General features: G+C 42.9%; 1 protein-coding gene across 1 annotated transcript in view; it reads right to left on the reverse strand.

Annotated features, from left to right (window-relative positions):
* The window catches only part of ZNF236 (zinc finger protein 236), a 115,889-nt gene extending 93,526 nt beyond the window's left edge, over positions 1-22,363 (reverse strand). The window contains exons 1-3 of the mRNA XM_020282434.2: positions 22,243-22,363; positions 5,744-5,886; positions 4,334-4,498 (exon numbers count right to left, since the gene is read on the reverse strand). Coding sequence (XP_020138023.2) covers positions 4,334-4,498; positions 5,744-5,886; positions 22,243-22,297 — 363 coding nt within the window. The 5' untranslated portion in view covers positions 22,298-22,363. The remainder of the gene's footprint in view (positions 1-4,333; positions 4,499-5,743; positions 5,887-22,242) is intronic.
* Between the last annotated feature and the right edge of the window lie 1,324 nt (positions 22,364-23,687).

Below are 23,687 nucleotides of genomic sequence, written 5' to 3' on the forward strand. Positions count from 1 at the left end.
GCTTCATAGGGATGCCTAGAAAGCCACAAGGAGGGGGATGGGGCGAGCACACATTCAACCATCCCCTACCTTGGGGCAGGGTGGGGGTGGGGAGATGGGGGGGTGAGAGGGACAGGGGACATGCCCTGTATGCTGTTGGGTGGTTTGGGGGTGGGACAGGAGTGGGAGGACAGACAAGCAGGGGGGTGGTGAGGATGGAGGACGTGCTGCAATTGGAGGTACCACAGCAGCTCACAATTTCACAATTTCCACACACGTGTGTGCTGCACTGTCTGTGTGTGGATCTGCACGAGACACATCCACGTGGGACTTTTCAGACATGGTCGGATTTTTTAAAAACTAATCTTAGAATTAGGAAGCATTTCTAATCAAGTCACAAAAACTACAATCCATAGATGAATAGATTGAAAGTCTGAGTACGTGACAATTTAAAACTTGTTGCCAGAAAATAAATAATAACAAAACCAGAAGCCAAGAAGGAATTCAATCACACAGGACAGAAAAAAACTAACTTTCCAGATACGCAAAACAGCTCACACAAATCTATAAGAATAAGACCAATAATTCCACCCAACCCACCCTCCAAAAAATGAAGAAAATTAAAAGACAGAGAAAACACTAATGGCTAATAACATGGAGAGATGCTAAACTTCACTCGTAACTAAAGAAATATACATTAAAGCAACAAAACATACCAAGCAACAAAAACATACCACCTTAAAACTACCAGATTGGAAGAGACAAATTTTACAACATAGAGTACTGAAAACAGCATGAAGAAATGGGCATTTTCATACACTACTGACTGGAGTATAAACTGTTTTAAAATATCAAAATTTTAAATTCACATATCCTTTGACCTAACGATGATGCACCTCACATTTCTACTAGCCCAGGGCTCCTCAACTCTGCACTAATGGCATTGTGGGCCAGCTCGCTCCCTGTGCTGGAGGCTGCCCTGGGCACTGTGGTGCTCAGCAGCGCCCAGGCCTCTGCTCACTGGCCCCAGCCCCGCAGCAGTGACAAGCAAGCTGTCCCCTGGGATACACAACCACCCACCTTGAGAACCCAAACACATACAAGAACATTTGCTCACCATAGCTCTGTCGGCATAAACAAAAGGCTGGAAACAACCGACATGCCTAACAGTGACCTGTTGATTATGATACACACACACCTCCATGCACCTGTTAAGAAGAAGGAGCTCTCTCTGTGATTAACAGATGCGGAATCATACTTAAGACACACAGTTACTGAAGAAAAGGCGAGGAACAGTAAAGGTTGATGAGCAGGGGTGCAGCAGATCTGTGCAGGCACCGAACGTCCCCAGAAGGATACAAAAGAAACTACTAACGGAAGCTGCTCCGGGAGATCCAAAGGCAACTTAACTCTCCACTGTCTCTATCCTTCTCTCCTGTTTGATTTCTCACTGTGTACACATAGTTCTTATTCTAAAATATGTTAACAAACCACTATTTAAAACATTTTCTGCCTTTATAAAAATAAAACTACAACCATTTTCGAAGAACATTATAGGTGAGACAGGCCATCCCTATACTCTGCAAGAGAAGGTATAGATCAGAATGTGCTTTCTAGAATGTAATGTGGCATTCTAAAAAGAACTTGAAAAAAGAAGTCATATTTGTTAATTCAGTAAATCCAACTGTAGGAATCTATCCTATGGAAATAATTAAAGATTCATAAAAATATTCATATATAAGAATGTACTATAAAATTTATAATATTGAAAAAATATAAACAACTTAAACGTTAAATAATAATTAAAATGATTAAATATTATTTTAAGCCCAGATGCTGAAGACTTTAATAAAGTATTAATAATTTAAAATATTGGTATAGGAAAACACTCATGATAATAAGTGAGAAGAGGAAGGGCATATTTACAATATATTATGAGGAAAAGGTAGATTACCAAATAGTCTATACAGTAGCATAATCCTGTTTTTGTATCAAAAAATTTTTTTAAACATAGAAACTATTATGGAAAGTATGTATAAAAAAGTCTGAATTAGTGTGATTATGGATGCTTTTTAAAGATTTTTTAATTAATTATTTTTTAATTGACAAGTAAAATTATATATATTTATGATGTGCAACATGATGTTTTGGTATATGTATACATTGCAGAATGGCTAAATCAACCTATTTAACATATGCATTACCTGTGAACTAAAATGCTCACCCCCTTACACAGGCTGACTGAATGGACCCCCTCCTGGCCAAAGGAATATTCTAGGGCAAAGTTGCCTGCCAGGAGAAGGGAGGTCAGACAGGCCTTATCATGCCCCTCTCCCTTCTTGGAGACTTCCTTTGTTACCCATTAACAGGCCTAAGGGTATGCAAGACACACCTGCAGGTCCTCCTCAATTTATGCAACAAATGGTGGCTTATCTCTGGTAAACAGTTTATGTTAAAACATTCCAAGTCTTTAGACAAAACTTCATATCTTTAGCCAATTATAATCTAAAGAATCTTTAAACCCACCCATAACCTGTAAGCCCCCCCCTTTGAGATGGCCCTACTTTTTGGGCCAAACCAATGTATGCCTCCCACACATTGATTGATGGCTTTACCGGGAACCCCTGTCTCTGAAATGTATAAAAACCAAACTGTAACCCAGCCACAACGAGTCCACTTGCCCAAGGCCTCTTGGCAGTGGCTCCGGGTCACGGTCCTCAAATTTGGCTCAGAATAAATCTCTTCAAAATTATTTTACAGAGTTTGGCTTTTTTCCATTGATAACCTCACAAACATTTATTTGTGGTATATTTTTAAAATATACTCTCTTAGCAATTTTCAAATATATGATGCATTATTATTAACTGTACTACCACTGACATACAACAGAGCTCTTGAACTTATTCCTTTGTGGCCTTTGACCAACATCTCTCCATCATCCTCCCACCCCCAACATCTGGCAACAACATTTTACTCTGTTTCTATGAATTCAACTGTTTTAAATTCCAACATCTGTGTTTTGTTTTGTTTTGGAGATTATTATTTTTTTTTTTTTTGTAGAGACAAGGGTCTTGCTATGTTGCTCAAGCTGGTCTCAAACTCCTGGCCTCAAGCAATCCTCCTGCCTTGGCCTCCCAAAGTGTTGGGGTTACAGGCATTAGTCACCACACCCAGCCTTGTATTGGGTGCTTTTAATGTTACTTTGGTTTCTAATTTTTTCCAAAGTAAACATGAATTACTTATATGATAAGATTTTAAAAGATAAAAATAAACTTTTAAAATAAAAATTAAAGGTACTTATATCTAAACCTATGGAGAAAGTATGAATTCGATTTTCAGAATGTAAAGTTTATACAGATGCTCCTCGATTTAGGATGGGATTAAGTCCTGATAAACCCACTGCAAAGTGAAAATACTGGCAGCCGAAAACCCCCGGCTGCCTGGGACGGTGGCTGGCTCAGCATCTCAGGAGAAGTACGGCTTCCGCTGAACGGCAGCACTTTCACTCCATCCTAAGTCGGGGACCGTCTGCACATGCAAGTTAAATAATGTGTCTGTTATCCTGTCTCAGGAAGAAAATATACCAAATAGCTATCAGTAATTATTTCAGGATTAGACATGACTTTTATTTTCTCCCTTTTACTTTTACATTTTCCTAAGAGGGGAGGGAAGCAGGAAGAGAACACTTTTATTTATTTATTTATCTATTTTTCTCTCTTTTCAGGGATTTAATTTTTATAAGGATTTCTTATAGACACAACTGTTATGCCTCTTTCTCCCTCCTTCTTTCTTCTTTGCATTTCTTTTTTTTGTTTTTCTTTAACACTTTTAAAGCAACAGGTGTCTGCACTTCCCCCAGCCCTAGAACTGTGGTCCTGCCACCCTCAGAGCTGTCCCCAGAATGGCCCATGGAGCGGCCCATGGAGCCTGTAAGAGCCTGCGCCTTGATGTACCAAGCAGCCTCGGGCCACTGTGAATTTCTGCTCTCCCCCAGACCCTAGCGGGTCAGACAAACCAAAGCCAAGCAAGGAGACTACACTTCTATCTTCTGAAGCAAAAAAATTACTTTTGGCCACTGAAGAACCCTACAAAAGTTAATTTCTTTTTTTAAAAAAAGTGGGGGGGCCTCTGCCAGCTAATGTGGATGTCTTAAAACATCTCTACCCTAAGGTATTGACTGTGATAAACATTTTATCAGTGAACTGGAGATTAGTCAAGGCAAATTTAATGATAATTAGCTCCTAAAAATCTATACAGAAGGCTTTTAAAACTAGTTTATAGCTAAAATCCTCCTAATGATTAGATGTATTTTAACAACCAGTTAACAAAGTATATGCAAAATGATTACAATTACCTCTTCCTTCTCATGTAGCATAATATGCGCTTTGAGACTAGCCACTCTGGAGAATTTCTTGTTACACACAGGGCAGGTAGGATCTTCCCCGTTGTGGGTACATTTATGAAGTGTCAGGTTGAATTCAACATTAAAAGTTTGGGGGCACTGGTCACATCGATGTGGCTATTTGGAGAGAAAAGTAAACAAGCCACTGAAATACAATCTTTCCACAGATGCTTGTTCAATAAATGTTATTAAAATATTAACAAGTACCATAATCTATAGATACTAAAAAACTTCTGAAGTCTCTAACAGACCTGAAGTCAATAAATCCATAATGGACACAGTAAAGCTCCTGATAGAATTTCTCAAAGGATTATGAGGATGAAAACACATCTATGTAGAAAATATTCCTAATAAGAAATGATGCATATAAATTTATCGGGTTGTAATCTCTATGAAAATATATGTGAGTAACTTCAACTTATTAAGTTGGACTTTTCCCTTCTATTTCTGGCCAATTCCACTGTTATAAACAAAATCACTTGAAGTAAAACAAGTAATCCTATAAATTTTTACTAGGTTTTAACAGAGTTTCTTATCTCAATCTAAAATTTCCCAAAATGGAAGGTATTCTTCCCCTTGCAGAAAGATAATGGCTGGTATCTCTCTGAAGTATCCAAACCCTAATGAGCAGTAAGTCATTATCTGTAGATTGTCAACTTGAGGAAATAATGCCAGTGGGTATTGGTGTTCATATTATATTATTGTAGTTAAAAAGCATTATGCATGCTGAAAACAAAGCCTGATCCCTGGTATTTTTCTGGTCTCACATAACTCAGTACCTTACATTCTCCTACCTAAACAAAAGTCAGTAATCACTTTTCTAATTATAGTTTTAACTGTCACTTTCCATCAATCAGGCAAATCATTCCATTAAGACACTAAAATTCTTGACCTATCCCATAAGACATACTGCAAAACAGGGTTCAAATCTCTGTTTAAGATATCCTGCTGAGATAGGATATAAAACATCTAGAATACCACTTTAAAATACAAGACCACTGAAGGGTAAAACTCCCTACTAGAGAAGAATACCTCAAAATACACCAATTCTGTTCAGTCATAAGGAAATTTAAACTACTAAAAAAAAGTCATATTTCTAAAACACTTTGTCCACTCATAAATAACACAAATATATAGACTCCCTAGCATAAGCTCTCACTTTCTCTCATTATCTAATGATAGCTAGCAATACAACTACAACTAAAAAAAAACAAAATGCCGAAATATTTATTTGTACAATACAAAATGTTCTACAATTTAGGAACCTAATGGTAAGAAAAGTTTTGATTTTATGTGTTGATTTTTTACAATACCTCCAGTTTCAACGCTCACATTCCTGATAGCCCTTCTGACAATACATACCTTGTCATTGCGCTCGTGGTCCCTCATGTGGCGTTGAAACTGGGATTCTTTTGGAAAAGATAGCAGACAGATTTCACATTTATGGAAGTTTGGAGCTTGATAGGCATAATTAGTGTTCTCCGCATTCAATGTTAAAACTCCATCTATAAAATTGCATAAGTATAGACAATAAATACCAGGTGTTATTCTTATTACATAAATAAAACTAAATTATTTGGTTATTATTTAAAAACCAAATATGTCAGAGATTTATGAGAGACTTTGTATAAAATTAATGATAGACTGAATTTTAGAAATGGACATGCTTTGTTTTAAAGTTAGAAATGGAAGTGTTGAGATGACTGAAACAGGGACTACAGAATTCTAAGTTCTTGTTGGCAGGATTTTTAGAAACCTGAGACTAAATTCCTGAGGCCACACACACACACCCCTTGATGTTGTTTCTTAAACCTTACACACCTCCTTAATATTGTTTCAAAGTCACTACAACCTGGAGGCATGTCACCTCCAAACTACTTTGTGAGTCTATCAATAATACATTGTTTCTTAAATCACTAGGTAAATAAAACTCTAGAAGAAATATTAAAGCCTTTAAATGCTAATTCACTATCAAGCTATCTATGAAAAGTGCTGCAAGTCAGAAAGAAAAAACTTTGTTCTCTCATATAGTCACGGCTTAGGAAGACAAGAGATGGCAATGTCTTGGACAGTCGTCAGTTTTCACAAAGGGTTTCTATAAACCCACCCAGGTAAAACTGCTTTAATCTTAAAAGTACTTTCAAGTAAGACTAAAGAGGACAAATAACATATCACAGAACAATCACAAAACTTGTGAAGAATGTCGTAAAAGATATCCTAAATCTCTACAATTCTTTAAAATAAGTCAATATACTCCAGGTCTATCATTTGGGCATAAATATACAATACACCTTAACTATACAAAGACTAGAAATATATTGCACACAACTCTTTGTATCAAATTTGGTCCAAAAATATTAGACTTCAGAAATTTGAGAGTAGAACGGGGGTTAAGCTGAAGACCCCAGGAGCTCAAGAAAGACCCTACTTCTCAAAAGCCCGAGTGGTAAACACAGGCATTCAACATTTTCTATGAACCTTTAAATCCCTGCTTTAAGAAAACAGCCTGCAGTTCCAGTTTTTGCCCTGTCTCCTGGCCTAGGTGGAATCTCCCTCTTAGCAAGGATTGTGCAATCCCAAAGAAGGGGAGCTGGGATAAACGGGGGATGTAGGAGATGCAGCAGAGACAGCTAGAGGAATTTAGCAACAGATCCTTGAGAAAAGGCAAATTCCAGGTTTAGGTTATGCTAATGGAATTCAAAAGATTGCAGCTTCATACACAACAACAATGAATCCACTAAGAAAAAGATATACATAATTTTTATTCTATATGTCCTTAACCATATTCACATTCTGTTCAAAGATCATACTTTCAAAATTTCTACACTGAAACTAATAGCAAAATGCTTTATGATTCCACAGACAAAATAAAATGCTGGTTGGGATCATATCAATTGATATATTATTCCCTTTGGAAAAGTCTCTAGTATGGTAAGAAATAGTTTGGAGGTTAGAAAGGAACAAGAAAAATATCTGTTGAAAATTGTGTTTCAAGAACTCACTAACAGCCCGGCATAGTGGCTCACACCTGTAATCCTAGCACTCTGGGAGGCTGAGGCAGGAGGATTGCCCAAGGTCAGGAGTTCGAAACCAGCCTGAGCAAGAGACCCTGTTTCTACTAAAAATAGAAAGAAATTAATTGGCCAATTAAAAATATATATAAAAAAAATTAGCCGGGCATTGTGGCACATGCCTGTAGTCCCAGCTACTGGGGAGGCTGAGACAGAAGGATCACTTGAGCCCAGGAGATTGAGGTTGCTATGAGCTAGGCTGATGCCACGGCACTCTAGCCTGGGCAACAGAGTGAGACTCTGTCTCAAAAAAAAAAAAAAACTCACTAGTAAGTGTTTTAACCTAAAGGCTGAATACACTAATGAAAGAGCTCAACTTAATTTCTAAAATGCAAAATTAAAAAGCTATGTCAAGATATCAAGATGTAGAATAAAACAATTTTCACAGACTCTATTTTGAAACTATTTAACATGTTAGTCAAAAATAAGAAGGGATTTAATTTATTGCAATTGATAGATAATCCTGAGACGTGGAACTTTACATTTAAAATTGAAAAACCAACGTCGTTTCACTTATGAATTAAGGCTTTTCCAGATAAAGTTTTTTTTTTTATCTTTTCTCCTTAACAAAGCTCAAAACAACAAATTACTTTTTCAAAAGTCCCTCCATCCAAACAGTGATAATATAAATTTGGTTTAAAGACAAACTTAAAATAATAATTTATTTGTAAATGTATAAAAACAAACAATTGAATGCCCACACTGAGCATAATTTTACAATCCAAAGCTTTGGCTATCACTCTGCCCAGGGAGCACAGCTGCGCACAGGAGGCTCTTTCTCCGCTGGGGAAGACCCTGCCCAGCCTCCTGCCAGGTGGGGCCTGTGCAGGCCACACCTCCTCTGCTTTCCTTCAGCTCAGTTGGCTCTTTCTAGGCAGCTCCTGGGCCTCAAAATAAACCCTTCCCTCCACCACGTCTTCAAGTTCATCCAAACTTTCGGTCCCCAGAGTGTATGCTGTTCCGAAGAAGTCTACTAGATTCCTGTGTCCTCAGGTGAGGCTGTCACCTGAGGGGGGCCAAGGCTAGGCTGCAGGGAGAATGGACCCTGCTCAAACTGCAGGACAGGCCATGTGCCTGCCCACACCTCCACTGTCCCAGGAGGCTCTGAGGCCCAGAGGCCATCATACTGCTCAGGGGAAGATGGGATGGAATGAATGGCGGCTTCCTAAAGCGACAGCCCTCCAGAGGGCAGCTGAATGTTTTAAAGGCAGCTAAAAGGAGAACTTCCCATGAGATTTTTGACAGCAAACATTCCTGTGTCTCCCAAATCAGAATAGGTATTCTCTGCTGCCCTCCTACACACACACACACACACACACACACACACACACACACACAAGCACAAAGCGGCCTGCATTTAGCCATTATCAAATCTAAGAGTTTATCCAGAACAACATTTTTCAGCTATGTATTTCTGCCTCCTGAGAAGACAGGGGTAATCACTGTGGGATTTCACTGGCCTGATGGGCACTCATATGTAGAATTCTAAGGCAGTTTACCCAGACAGTCACCTTATACATAAAAATATGACCACCATTCACTTTAACTATTGACCCTTTCTGCTACCAAGAACTCTAAATTTACTATCAAAATTAAACAAAAACTGACTGCGCAATGATCAGAAAATGTTTGAGCAGTTCTTTTTCCCTTTAGAAAAAGTAATTTGGGCTGGTCGCGGTGGCTCACGCCTATAATCCTAGCACTCTGGGAGGCTGAGATGGGTGGATCACTCGAGGTCAAGAGTTCAAGACCAGCCTAAGCAAGAGCGAGACTCCATCTCTACTAAAAATAGAAATTAATTGGCCAACTAAAAATATATAGAGAAAAAATGAGCCAGGCATAGTAGCACATGCCTGTAGTCCCAGCTACCTGGGAGGCTGAGGCAGAAGGATTGCTTGAGCCCAGGAGTTGGAGGTTGCTGTGAGCTAGGCTGATGACACGGCACTCTAGCCCAGGCAACAGAGTGAGACTCTGTCTCAAAAAAAAAAAAAAAAAAAAAAGGAATTTGGATACTAGCAATCTACCTCTTCACATAAATAAAGATTCTAAACAGAATATAGCAATAGCTGTCTGTCTACTATCCTTAAAATAATAAAGCCTATCTCAGAGTTGTGCAGAATGAATAAGACAATGCTTCTTGATGGTGAGGGAACAAAAGTGCACCAACAATTGGGAGCATGCCATCTCCCCACAGCCCACCCTGACCCCTAGTTCCCTTACTCCACAATCACACCATTCCACATACTCAGGCCCGGCTTGTCATGAGTTGGGACCAGACAAGCTACCTTAAAAACTGTTCTTCTCCCCAGATCAAGACCAGCAAACCAGGCTAACCAGCTGAATCTTCATGTCAAAGGTCTTTTATCCTCATCTAAAGACCCTGGGTTGATCTCTTATACAAATGTCTCTCTGGGATAGGAAGCCAAGATCAATAAATCCTATTGCATTTACAGCACTCCATGGATTTCATTGAGACTTGCTTCTCATGACAAACTCTGAAGCACTGTGCATTTAAGAGCTCAGTTATCAGTAAATCCTGATGAAGTATTTTTAATATTAGAATGAGAGATCTATCAGTTTCAGCTTCTACAGTAACATAGCCAACCCTCAAACTTTGTATCTGTTTTTATGTTTATGCTTTGAATAAAAATCTTTCCAGATATGGTTGCTCTTCCTCTCTGCTCTCAGCATGCACCTCCTCTGCCATCCTGGCCCCAGCCAGGTGACAGGCTGCTCCCGCTTCCTCATCCTAACACCCTCACACGCTCTGCTACCAAGTGCATCTCTGGGAGTCCGACAGTTATCGCCATACTTTAAATTGCCACCACTTCAGATAATCTCTACTATTCTTTCTCCTCCACTTTACTTCTGTAAACTTGATTCTACTTTTTCTTCCTATTTTCTACTTGATCCTCCCACGTGTCAGTGTTCAGGTTTTAACGCCGCTGGACTTTATCAGGTGAAATTCTTTGAGTGTTTGGGCCCAGGAACTCTTTCTGCTTCACAAAGTCTGACACATAACGTGTGCCTAACAAATATCTGCTAAATCCGTGGAGACAGACAAGCAGTTTCTGAAGCTCCCAAGACCAATTTATCTGATTCCTACTCCCAGCCTCATGCCCTCCATCTCAGAATCAACTATGTGAAATCTGAGCTATTTCCACCTTGTTATGTATCCTCCAACTATTTTTACTTTATACATATATACCTTAGCCATTTGGTTGTTCCCAGGAGTTAGCTGAAATGTGTCTGCATTATTTTCTTTGTAGAATCTTTCTCAGACCAAATACTCCAACTAGGGTAACAGCACCAGCCTTAAGCACCTGCTTTCCTCTAGGCAGGAACACCTGTCAACGCAAAACCACCTGCACCTAGAGAGGTGGGGAGAACCAGAGAAGATTCTTGCGTTTTTTGAATCTTAGCTATTATCTATTCGAATGTATTTAGTAATAAGTAGGCACTCATCTGGAAATGAAATGTAACTAACAGGGAAAAATAATTCCCAAAATGTATTCCACAGAAAAATTAGTATGTTCTGCATGTTATTTCTTTAAAAAAAAAAAAAGTGATATAGCAGAGATATACCATGCATTTCCTTGTATATGCATAAAACATTACTGTAACACTACAGAAAAAATAACAGCATTGGTTGCCTGTGTAAAAGACCTATCTGACTGAGGGGAATGGGTGGAGGATGGTAAGGAAGACACATAATTTGCATGCCTGCATTCAGTTCTGAGCCATGATGATGTATTACTTATGCAAAGAACATTAAAGCCAGGCACAGTGGCTCGCATTTATAATCCCAGCATTTTGGGAGGCCAACTCGGCAGGATCACTTGAGGTTTGAAGTTCAAAACCAGCCTGGGCAACCATAGCAAGACCTCGTCACTACCAAAAATACAAACATTAGCTAGTTATGATGGTGCGCACCTACAGTCCCAGGTACTCAGGAGGCTAAGGTGGGAGGATCACTTGAGTCCAGGAGTTCAAGGTTACAGTGAGCTGTGATCATGCCACTGCACTCTAGCCTGGGTGACAGAGCAGGACCCTCTGTCTAAAAATAAAATTTTTTTAAAAAAAATTTAAGAGAAATAAAATTTATGTGGGGGAAAAAGATGAGTCATACAGTCCATGCCCTGTTGGTTGGACAGCTAAGGAAACTAACACCAGAGAAATTAAGCCGCTTGGTCAAAATCACATAATTAACCACAGGCAGAACTAGTACTAACTTTTCAATTAATAATCTAAGGCTCTCTCCTAATTAATTATGCTTCTGAGATGAAACCCCAGTTTCTACTTTGTGCCTAGTGTAAAAACAACACATGAACTTGGAATTTATCAACAACTTTATATACTAATGTGTAAGCCTAAGACTGTTTATGTTATTTCAGCATAAAATATATTCAGCTAGGAGCCAAGAAAATGTACCCTTGTTAATATCACAGGGATGAGTAGTTTTAATGAAATAGTAATATTCTAAAACTTTTATATTCACCATGATAAATGATAAGAAATTTATCTGTGACATAAAGATAAATACCAATTCACAAACCCATTAAATGGTCCCTAATAATGGCAAGTTCACTCATATTCTTACAGCAAACTGTTCCCCAGGAACAGGGTCACCTATACCCAGGTATGCTTTTCAATGCTCATTTTGTCAGTATCTGTATGTATTTGTGTAAAGTCTTTCTTTTCATGCTTCATATTTCTACATTCTCATTATTTTTAAAATCAATATCAACCTCCTTTGAAATTCTGTTTTATTACCTATCTATTTTTATTTCTAAAGAAAGACTTTAACTTGGGTAGGGTACATTCAGGCACTACACATACATTATCCAAATTTTTAAAAACTACAGCACATTAAATTATAACAAAAAAAAAAAACCCTGAAGAGTCTAACAGCACCACCTTCTAGCTAGAACACTGAGAATTCTAGGCTCAAGATCTAAAAGTAATAGGGCCTTTCTGAAATGACCTGGCAGCATATTCCTGAGTATAATACAAACAACTGATTGTCTATATATAGAATAATTTCTTGTTCTGCTTGCTGTCATTATGCTATTTGTCATTTCCACAAATATACAATTATTTGAGCGCTAAAACAACACAAATATCTACCTTTAGGCCAAGTAGAGCTAAAGAGTGCCACAGAGAACTGTGGAGAGTACATTCTGAGATTCAGTCCCCATTTTCAATACAACATGTATCTTGGAAAATGGGTATCTATAAATTAAAATATGAATACATGTCATAGACAAGGAAGACAGTGATTAATACAGGATTTGGAGTCAGAGGACTTAAGGGTGAGTCTCTGTCTTGCCAAGTTATCAGCTGTGGGTCTCTGACAAACCAATAATCTCTCTCTCAGGCTGACTCATCACACAAAGATAAAGATAATGATTTCTATCCTATCTCACAGGGTTGTTACATAGATTTAAGTTACAGAATAAACATGAAACGATTTTTTAAATACTTTTTTTTAAAGTTACGAACCCCTCATGGTCACAGCAAAAACAAAGTAAAGTGCACACCTATCAGGATGGCTACAATAAAAAAGACAGTACTGAATATTGAAGAGAATATAGAACAACTGGAAAACTCAAATACTGCTATAGAGTGTGAAAATTTCTACAACTGCTCTGGAAAACTATTTGGCTGAATACATGCATAATTTGTAGTCCAGCAATTCCACTCCTAGGTATAACCCAAATAAAAATGTGTGTGCATGTGCACCAAAAAGACATGTTTAAAATATTCACAGTAGCACTGTTTATAACAGGCAGCAACTAAAAACAACGCAAATGCCCTTCGACAGCAGAATGGGTAAATACATGGGAGCAGTTCATACAGCAGAATACCATCAAACAATGAGAACACATGGGTAAGAATACAAAGCATGGGTGAATCTCACATATTCAACAGAAGGAGCCAGACACAAGCAAGATGCAAGAAAATAATCTATACAGTTTCATTTTATACAAACAGTTCGACAAATAGGCAAAACCAACCCATGTTGTTAGGAATCAGGACAGTGGCTAGTCTGGCAAAGGTCCTGCCTGTTATGGAGCACACCGGCTTTCTCAGGCTGCCGTTAACATCCTGCTCCTTAATCTGGGTGCTGATTACATGAGTGAGTTCTTTGTGAAAATCCATTGTGCTGACCACAATTTCTGTTCTGTGTGTTATATATCAACTTAGTTTACTCAAAAGCAAAGTGCTATAATATACAACTTGCTATTCCTATCTTTTCCTCTGGATTAGAGTCAACTAGTGAAGGCCTAACCTCTTGGTAAACAAAGTGTCACTGAAATACAACCAAGCCCATTTGCTTACGCGCTACCTAGGGCAGCTTTCAGGCTTCAACAGAGACTGTATGACCCACAAAGCCTAAAACATTTACCACCTGGCCCTTTACAGAAAAAAAGTTTGCCGACTCCTGCCTACAAGGTGAACCAGAATTCCACAGGGAGTCACGCCCTGGAACTTCCATTATCTCCCACCCGCCACTGCACTGCCCCAACCACAGTGAAGTCCTGGAGTTAGGAAGGCATTAAAGGTTTATATATACCATGCATTATTTTTCACAGTAAGCAGCCCCTAATATTTACTTAAGCATAATCTCCTTAAAGCCAATAACGCCCTTGTCTTAGTCATGGGATACAAAGGCTGGATGCTCTCCTAAATAATAATTTTATGCAAATTAACACAATAAAGACAGTTGTCTCTGTTCACTGCTCTGCCTCAAACCTATGTACTTCACTCCGCATCTGACATTTATTTAACCCATCTGCTGAAGGTTCTCTGCCAAGCACTTTCAAGCTGATGAACACAATGACAGGCATGATGGCTTTAGCATGTGGCTCAGTAATGCACAATTACATATTTCCTAAAAACGGACACAGAGTTCTCAAAGTATGACATGTATGTACCACCAGCAATTCCTGAGGTGACTTTAGGTGGTGCAAGAGTAACTAACAATTCTAACGGTTATATATTTATTTTAATGTATCTTGGTACAAAGTATAATTGACAAATCAAAGTAATGGGCACATCAAAACAGTATGGTGCTGGCATAAAAACAGACAGCCAGGCCAGTGGAACAGCAGTGAGAGTCCAGAAATAAACCCATACCTCTAGCATCAATCGATTTTTGACAAGAATGCCAAGACCATTCAATGAAAAAAGAAGCTTCTCTTCAACAAATGGTTCTGAACAAGTAGATATACACATGTAAAAGAATGAATTCAGAACCTTACCTCACACCACATATAAAAATTAACTCAAATTGGATCAAGGCCTCAATTTAAGAATTAAAACTATAAAACTGTTATAAGAACACAGAAGGGAAATGCTTCATGACTGTGGATTTGGCAATTGTATCTTAAAAATGACACAAAAAGCTACAAATAACCCAAAGAAAAAATAAATAGACTTCATCAAAATTAAAACTTTTGTGTATCAAGGGACACTATCAAGAAAGTGAAAAGACAAGCTATTTAATAGGAGAAAATATTCACAAATCATGTATCTATTTTCTATTTTAAGGGTCTAGTATTCAGAATACATAAAAAAAATCCTTACAACAACAGTAAAAAGACAGGCCAGGCACAGTGGCTTACACTTGTAATCCCAGAGCTATGGAAGACTGAGGCAGGAGGATTGCTTGAGCCCAGGAGTTCAAAGCCACAGTGAGCTAGAATCACACCACTACACTCCAGCCTGGCTGACAGAGCAAGACCCTATCTCTAAAAAAAAAAAAAAAAATTTTTAAGTTAAAAAAAGGATAGTGTTTCCAACAAATAGTGCAGATAAATTGGATAGCCACATGTAAAAAAAAAAAATGTCACCTTCCTCTCTGCAAATCAATTTCAGAGTGTAGATGAAAACACAGGATAATGTCAATTGTCAAAAGTTCTTTAAATAGGCCCCAAAACATAAAAGAAAGTACTGACAAATTAGACAACATTAAGATTAAGAACTTCTTTCATCAGAAGATATCTTTAAAAGAGTGAATAGGAAAGTACAACGAACTCATATCCTGAGTATATAAAGAACTCCTATGAATCAATAATAAAAAGGCATAAGACCCTCCACCAAAAAAGATACACAGATGGCAAATAAGCCTATGAAAAGATGCTCAACATATGTCATCAGGAAATTGCAAATTAAAACGAGAGATACCCTAACTACATTGCTAAGAGAATGGCTACAATCCAAAAAACTGATTAATACCGAATGCTGTTGAGGATATGGAACAACAGAAACTCTAGTTTATGGCTGCTGAGAATACAAATGGCATAACTACTTTGGAAGACAGTGTGGCAGTTTGTTACAAAACTAAATGCGGTTATACAATACACTCAGCAATTAAAGTGCTCAGTATTTACTCATATGAGTTGAAAACATATGTCCAAGAAAAACCTGCACACAGACCTTTACAGCAACTTTATTCTTAACTGCTCAAAACTGGAAGCCACCAAGAGAACCAAGAGGGTTCTTCAAGATATAAATGGATAAACAAACTGCGGTACATCCATACAATGGAATATTATCCAGCAATAAAAAGAAATGAGCTATCAAGCAATGAATGCAAATGAATGCTGCTAAGTAAAAGCCAGACTGAAAATGCTACATACTTTCTGAGGGCAGGCAAAACTATGCAGATAATCAAAACATGGTTGCCAGGGGTCCAGGAGAGAGGGGAAAACAGATGGGGTACAGGGCAGTTTTTGGTCAGTGAAACTACTGTGTGACACTGTATGGCAGATAAATGACAGAATGTACAACAGAGAAAAATCCTAAAGTAAACTATAGGCTTTAGTTAATAACAATGTATCAGTGCTGGCTCATTAAAAATAAAACAAAAATATCACACTAACGCAAGATGTTAACAACAGAGAAACTGGTACAATCACCCTGAAAAACTGTTTGGCAGTATCCACTACGTCCCAGAAATGCATGACAGCTTGTGGCAGCACTTATTCAAGAGCCAAAAACTGGAAATAACCCAAATATAATACCAAGAGTAGAAGGATAACTGATGGTATGTTTATACAATGGAATACTATCAAAATGAACACATTTCTGCTGCATAGCAGGAATAACCTCATAAAAATAAATACTAACTGAATAAAGCCAGAAACAAGTGGGTTCATGCTCTCAAATTCAATTTAGTTCAAAAACAGGTAAAACTTACTGGTGGAATCGGAAGCCAGGGCAGTGGGAGGAGGGCAGCAGGAGCAGTGGGGGACTGACCCATTCTGGGCGCTGGTTACACAGGAAAACTCATGAAGCTTGGCACTTAAAATGTGTGCACTTTCCCATTTAAATATTCTATTCAATTAAAGTATTACTTAAATATTATAATAAAGAGGTTTCAAGTAAACACACACATTTCTGGCTTCTCTTGATGTTCAAGATAGGGCAACATCTTAACTGTGCAGAGTGGGAGCCTGCCCTTTGGACAAAGTAACAGCTCTGCAATTCTCCCCAAGCCCCAGGCTAGCTACCACCTGTTACTTTTAACTGCTTCCCTAGTTTGTATTACCTGTCTGACCTACAGACAGCTGAGGTTTTGACTTCTGTATTAAGAGCACAGAGTCTTTGTTCATGGCAGCTCATCAGGTTACACAAATCCTTAATTTTAATCCACTAAAGCAACGTTTTTCAACCACACTGAGAGATACTCCAGGGGAAGGCACCTCAAAGGTGTAGGCTGTCTTGAAATCGCTTGACCTCCCTCTCTTCAACCAGAACATCCTTGAGGCACAGTGGAACCACCTGGGGAGGTTTTCAAACTCTGAAGATGCCCCCAACCCCTCCAAGCTCTGATGGGATGGGTCTGGGTAGGGCCTGATCACTGGGATCTTTAAAAGCTCCCCCAGGAGATTCCATTGCATGTGCAGCTGCCAAGGGTAGGGACCACTGCTGTGGGCCTTGCCCAAACACCAGTTCATGGGAAAAAAAGGAGTTCTATGACTAAAAACGTGTACCAAACACTGCCAATTCCTTGAGCATAGAAACAATGTAAACAGCTTGACATATAACACACATTGTGGAACTGACTTTATCCAATAAGGAATTATGGTTTTTCCCAAGTTAGTTTTGTGTGAAAGACAAAGATTTCAAACCCACGTTAAGTCACTACTTTATTCCATGACTATAAAATCTTTAGAGGTTATCTAATCACACTTCCTTCAAAATACTAGACTCCCAAGTTTCTACCTACCTAAAAAGTTCAACTATGAAGAGTGGAGGGTGCTCCTTTAAGAAGAAATCTTTTCATCCTTGGATAGAAACTTGATATTGTTGGAAGGTTACTATTTTAAGCAGAAGCTGTCTCCCCTTAACTGTGGCCCATGCTGAAGCAAGTACTGAAGCCTGAGGGCATTATGGCCCCTGAAGCCTCTGGAGAAGGTGAAGTCCTGCTACCCCCAATTTATCAAGCTAGTGCCCTGCCCGTAGGTTCCTAAATTCATGAGAGAAAATCATTTTAGCCTAAATTGGTAATCAAGAAAGGACTTGTTCATGCCTTTGGCTCAAGCTCTGCCTGTCTCAGCTCTCTGGAAATGAACTAAGTATTACAAATATCCCTCCAAAAAAAAAAGAAAGAAAGAAAATCCGCAGGAGGCCAACTAAAGGTGCAAGCTGAAGGAGAAAAATTTTGCACCATTCTATTGGAAACAACAGATAGAAGTCATATTAGATTCCAAAATGTTGTTTCCATCGAGGTAACATTATTGCTTATTACGAGCAAACTAAAATGACTATGAAGAAAAAAGGCCTGTCTCGCTCACCCCACAGCCCGAGAGCAGTGCCCGCACACAGCAAGCAAACGCTCAGTAAGAGCTCCCCATCAGTCCACAGAAGAGGCTTGCTTCTTTACTTTGTCCCATGCCAACGATTCCTCAAGAAATGTTTTAGACTAAGTCTATTCATACTCATTTCTTTAGGTTTCAATTTTAACATCATTTCTCCAGGAAGCCCAGACTTCAAGTGCCTGTTACCTCCTGCCAAGAACAGCGTTCCTACCATCGTGGTACACACAGAGATCATCACGTCTGTTGTCAGTTCTGTACACCAGCACCAGCACAGTGCCCACCTATCACAGCAAGCGCTCTAGAAATAGCTGTTGAATCAATGAATTTACCAAACAGAACAACAAAATATATGTTTCAGACTCAAAGGTAGCTCCAACTCTGCCACTTACTAGTTGAGTGGACCTTCCAAATCACTTTTCCTCTCTGAAAAATCCCTATATACCTTGCAGGGTTTTCTTACAAATAAAATTCATAATGGGGTGACACAGAAAGCAATAAAAATAATTTCAGTTATGAGAAAGGTATTAAGAAGGCACGAATAACTGATAGAGCAATGGGCCTCAAACGCTTTGGTCTCAGGACCCCTTTACATTCTTAAATAGGCCTTTAATTTATATAGGCTGTATCTATTGATATTTGCCCTTTAGAAATTAAAACAGCCATTTTCAAAGATTTACTCATTTAAAAATAAGTCTATTACATGTTAACATAAATACATATTTTTATTTAAAAAGTATATTTTCCAAAAAATAGCAACAAGAGTTTTCATTTGCAAAAATCTTTTTAAGTCTGGTTTAGTACTAGACAGTTGGATTCTCGTATCTAGTTCTGAATTCACTGTGTTGCAAAATGTTATTTCAGACTGGAACATGTGAAGATAATGTAGCCTCACAGCTTGGTGCCACCACCACTTTCATTGGCACTAACGTGTCAGCAGTTGTACCCAGGATTGCTTCTATATGATCGGTGCAAATGTTAACCAAGTGAAAAAGCCAAACAGTCTTCATCTCATTATGAAATTATTTAGCTCACAGACTCCTGAAAGCATCTTGGGGAACCCCCAGGGGTCCATGAACCACACTTTGAGAACCACTGTGGTAGTGACCAACTGGTTTAAAAGTTGCTGGTGTGGTGGCTCATGCCTGTAATCCTAGCACTCTGGGAGGCCGAGGCAGGCGGATCGCTTGAGGTCAAGAGTTCGAAACCAGCCTGAGTGAGACCCCGTGTCTCTACTAAAAATAGAAACAAATTAATTGGCCAACTAAAAATATATATATGAAAAATTAGCCGGGCATGGTGGCGCATGCCTGTAGTCCCAGCTACTAGGGAGGCTGAGGCAGGAGGATCGCTTGAGCCCAGGAGTTTGAGGTTGCTGTGAGCTAGGCTGACGCCACGGTACTCACTCTAGCCTGGGCAACAAAGTGAGACTGTCTCAAAAAGAAAAAATAAAGGTTGCTTTTAAGCAGGAGAGGGAAAGAGGGGAAGACAGCCTCTCTGAAGAAGCTGAAGCACTGGGATCCACAGAAGGAACAAAAGGAGATGATTTTTCAGAATAGAAAATAGCAAAGGCCCTGAGACTAAAACTAGTGTGCACCAAGGAACACAGAGGACTGCAGCATGCCAGAGGAGCAAGAGCAGGACGAAGGCCAGGTCTGTCAGGGCCCTGCAGGGGCACATCTGTGTTAAAGAAAGGGATGAGGACTCCACTGTAGAGCTGTAGTAAGGTGTGGCCATCTGATTTATAATCAGAAAGATCACCCAGGCTGATGAGTGATGATTTCTCTCAGAAGCCAGCAGTCCACTTGAGAGGAGGCCAGGCCAGGGGTGACCCTGGCGATGACAGAGCAGAGCAGACTGGAAATACATTCCTGAGGCAGAAGCAACAAGACTTAATTAGGAAGTGTGTTGGGGAGTAATAGAAACGGAATCGTTCTCCCTTTGGGGCTTGAAACACCAGGCGACAGGATGCCACTGGCAGGATGGGAAAACTGCGGGAGGAGTCCCCAGCCTGTCAGTGCGGTTTATGCTTTCTCTACACTAAGCCTCTTCCAAGCAACCGTGAGACACCGCACCTCACATTATGGTTGGCAGAGGCATGTCAACAACAAAATAAACGTAAACACTGAACAAAATAAGGCCAAGACCAAAGCAGTGAGAGACAATAAAGACCTCCTTCCCGGCACCACCAGCCATTCATCAGAATTCTGAGCAGTTACTAGCCAACTACAAACCCACACACCTGTATCATTGCCCCAGCATTTCTCCAAGTAGTCCATACAGGCAACAGGAAGTGTGTACACTCTTGCTGAAACTCACATCTGCTAAGGCCACACTAACTCCAGCAAGTACAGTTTCTAGTTCGATATGTCCCGCTAGTAAGTTCACATGGACTCCCACACACTACCTCCTTCTTCCTATCCCCTTCAGAGGACAAAACTAACACATCCCATTGTAGTTTCCAGGCCCCATGTCTTCTGGGGCACCTTTGTTCTTTTGTAATGAGCCTCAGTTTACTTATCCGCTAAAGAAAAGGATAAGAGTCACTAACCTAAGTAACCAGTTAAATAAAAATAGAACTAAATGGAAGTCAGGGCACACACATTCCTATGCAGACTGGTGGCCCTTCAGCACTAGGAGTGCTGGGACTAAGTACTAGCAAAGTGTTTTCAAAGGCTAGAAATAAACTACTGCCCTGTATCTGATCATTCCACTCAACCCCAAACAGCAGGTGCACACACTGGGCCAGCAGCACAGGAAGGCCCACCCAGCTGGTTGGGGGGAGCGGCAAAGGGAAGGAGGAGACAAGGGAGAGGGGGAGGAAAGGAGAGGTGAGATGGAAGGAGAGGAGGGGGAAGGGACAGAAAAGAGTGTAGAAGAGGGGAGGAAGAAGAGAGCAAGGGAGGCGAAAGGGAGGGGAGGAGAAGTGAGGAGAAAGAAGAGGGCAAGAGGGGAGAGGTAGGAGGAGGAGAGGAGAGAAGGGAAGGGGGATGGGGAGAGGAAGAGGAGAGAGAGGGGAAGAGGAGAGAGAGGGGTAGAGGAGGGTGAGAGGGAAGGAGGATAGGTGAGACAGGAGGAGGAAGGGGAGAGCAAGAAAAGAGGGGAGGGCAGAGAGGGTAAGGGGGAGAAAGAGAGGTGAGAGGACGAGGGCCAGAGAGGGGAAAGAGGGGAGGGGGAGGAGGGAAGGGGAGTGGGGGGAAGGGGGGTGCATGGGGGAGAGGGGAGGGGAGAAGGGGAGAGGGAAGGAGGAGGAGGAGGGGAGGGGGAAGAGGGGAGGGGAGAAGGAGGGGACGGGGACGAGGGCCTGCTGCCCCGTCCGTGTGCCTGCTTCGACGTTCCGTGCACGCCTCCCCCCTGCCCACTTCCTTGAAGACAAAACCCGAGTTATTCTGTGAACTCAGCGAACCACCACCAAGTGCAAATGACTGAGGAAACCGTCCGGGCCTCCCGCGGCCCCGCCCAGGCTCTGGCTTCCTCAGTTTCCTCAGAGCGCGGGCGGCCGGGCGGGGGCGCCGTGCGCAGGGCGCGGGCAGGGCGGCGGCGGGAGCCCCGGACCCGGCGCTTCCCACAACTCCACGTCGGCCCCGCGGGGCGGGGGCGGGGGCCGGGGGAGGCGGAGGGAGAGGACGGGGAGGGGGAGAGCGGGGGAGAGCGGGGGGAGGGCAGGGCAGGGAAGGAGGGGGCGGCCGCCCGCGCCCTCGCCTCCCGCCTCCCGCCTCCCGCCGCCGCCGCCGCCCGGCCCAGGAAAGTAGGCCCAGCGCGCGGAGGGGCCGCGCCGCCTCGCCCGTATCATTCCGCCCGCGCTGCGGCCCGCCCGGCCAGTCGCGGCGGCGGCCCGGGTCCGCGCGGCCCGCGCCCCCGCCCCGGCGCTCCCGGCGCCCCCCGCGCCGCATCCGGGCACTGGCGGGCGGCCCCGCGCACCGGCCGCCGGCGGTGAGGCGGGAGGGCGGCCGCCGGGCCTTACCGGAGTCGCCGCGCGCCTTGCTCTCCCTGGGCTTCGGGGGGCGGCCCCGCGGCATCGTCGGCGCGGCGGACCACCCCTCACTCGCACTCACACACACACACACGGGCGGCGGCGGGGGCGCGCACGCGCGGGCACCGGGGCGGGGGCGCGCCCGGCCGGCGGCGGGGGCGGGCGGAGCGGCCCGGCGGCGGGCGGCCCGGTGCGAGCGCCGCCGGGCTCACGGGGGGAAGGCGCCCGAACGCGCGGACGGGAGCGCTCGAACCGCGCCGGCCTCGGCGGGTTCCATGGCCCGCGGGCCGCGGCGGGGGCGTTGGGCGCGGGGCGCGGTGGGGGCGGGGGCGGCGCGGGGCGCATGCGCGGCGCCGTCGGGCCCGGCGCGGACGGCGGGCGAGCGCGGCGGTCACCTGGCCGGGTGCTGCGGACGGCCCTGGGGTCCCGGATCGCGGGGGTCCAGGGCGCTAAGGGCGGCAGGCCAGGAGGGGGCCCGGCCCAGGGGTCTAGGGCGCTAAGGTGGTGTTCCCGGACCAGGGGATCCAGCGCGCTAAGGGCCGGAAAGGTCCGGGGGTGGGAGGTGCAGGGCGCTGCGGACCAGGAAGGTCCGGAGGTATGGGGTGCAGTGCGCTGCGGGCCGGGAAGGTCCGGGGGTGTGGGGTGCAGGGCGCTGCGGGCCGGGAAGGTCCGGGGGTGTGGGGTGCAGGGCGCTGCGGGCCGGGAAGGTCCGGGGGTGTGGGGTGCAGGGCGCTGCGGGCCGGGAAGGTCCGGGGGTGGGAGATGCAGGGCGCTGCGGACCGGGAAGGTCCGGAGGTATGGGGTGCAGTGCGCTGCGGGCCAGGAAGGTCCGGGGGTGTGGGGTGCAGGGCGCTGCGGGCCGGGAAGGTCCGGGGGTGTGGGGTGCAGGGCGCTGCGGGCAGAGGGGGCCTAGGCCCAGGCCGCCGCGTCCCGTCTCGGGAGGTGGAAGCCGCCCTCCTGCTCGAGACTGTGGCACAGAGGGAGAAGGAACCCGAATCAACCAGGGACCTTCGTGTGCCAGGCGCTTAATACACGTGGACATGAGTTTACCTGCGTTCATTTAATTCCGGGAAAAATTGGGAGCTCCATCCCGTGGTATTTCAGAAGGGCCTTTGACAGCGTCCCTTCACAAACCGCCTTTGTAGTGGGAAAGGCCTGGGACCCCAAGTTCCAACAGCAGCCTCACCTGAGGAAGACAGAGCCAGACGTCAGTAATGCTCCTTTCGTCTGATGTCGTACGTTAAAACTGACAGTTTCAAACGTGTTGGTCCTGTATTTCTGTCTTTGCCCAGGCGAACTTGCACAGCACTCTAACTCGGTAACACGCAGCAGAGCAGCGGAGACGGGTTAGAGGCTTGGCCGGCAAGCATGACATTCGCACAAGTAAGCCTGGGGGTCCAACATGGTCTTGGCATCCTGAGTAAAATTAATTCAAA

Source organism: Microcebus murinus, chromosome 17 (genome assembly GCF_040939455.1).
Source record: "Microcebus murinus isolate Inina chromosome 17, M.murinus_Inina_mat1.0, whole genome shotgun sequence".
Taxonomy (NCBI): Eukaryota; Metazoa; Chordata; class Mammalia; order Primates; family Cheirogaleidae; genus Microcebus; species Microcebus murinus.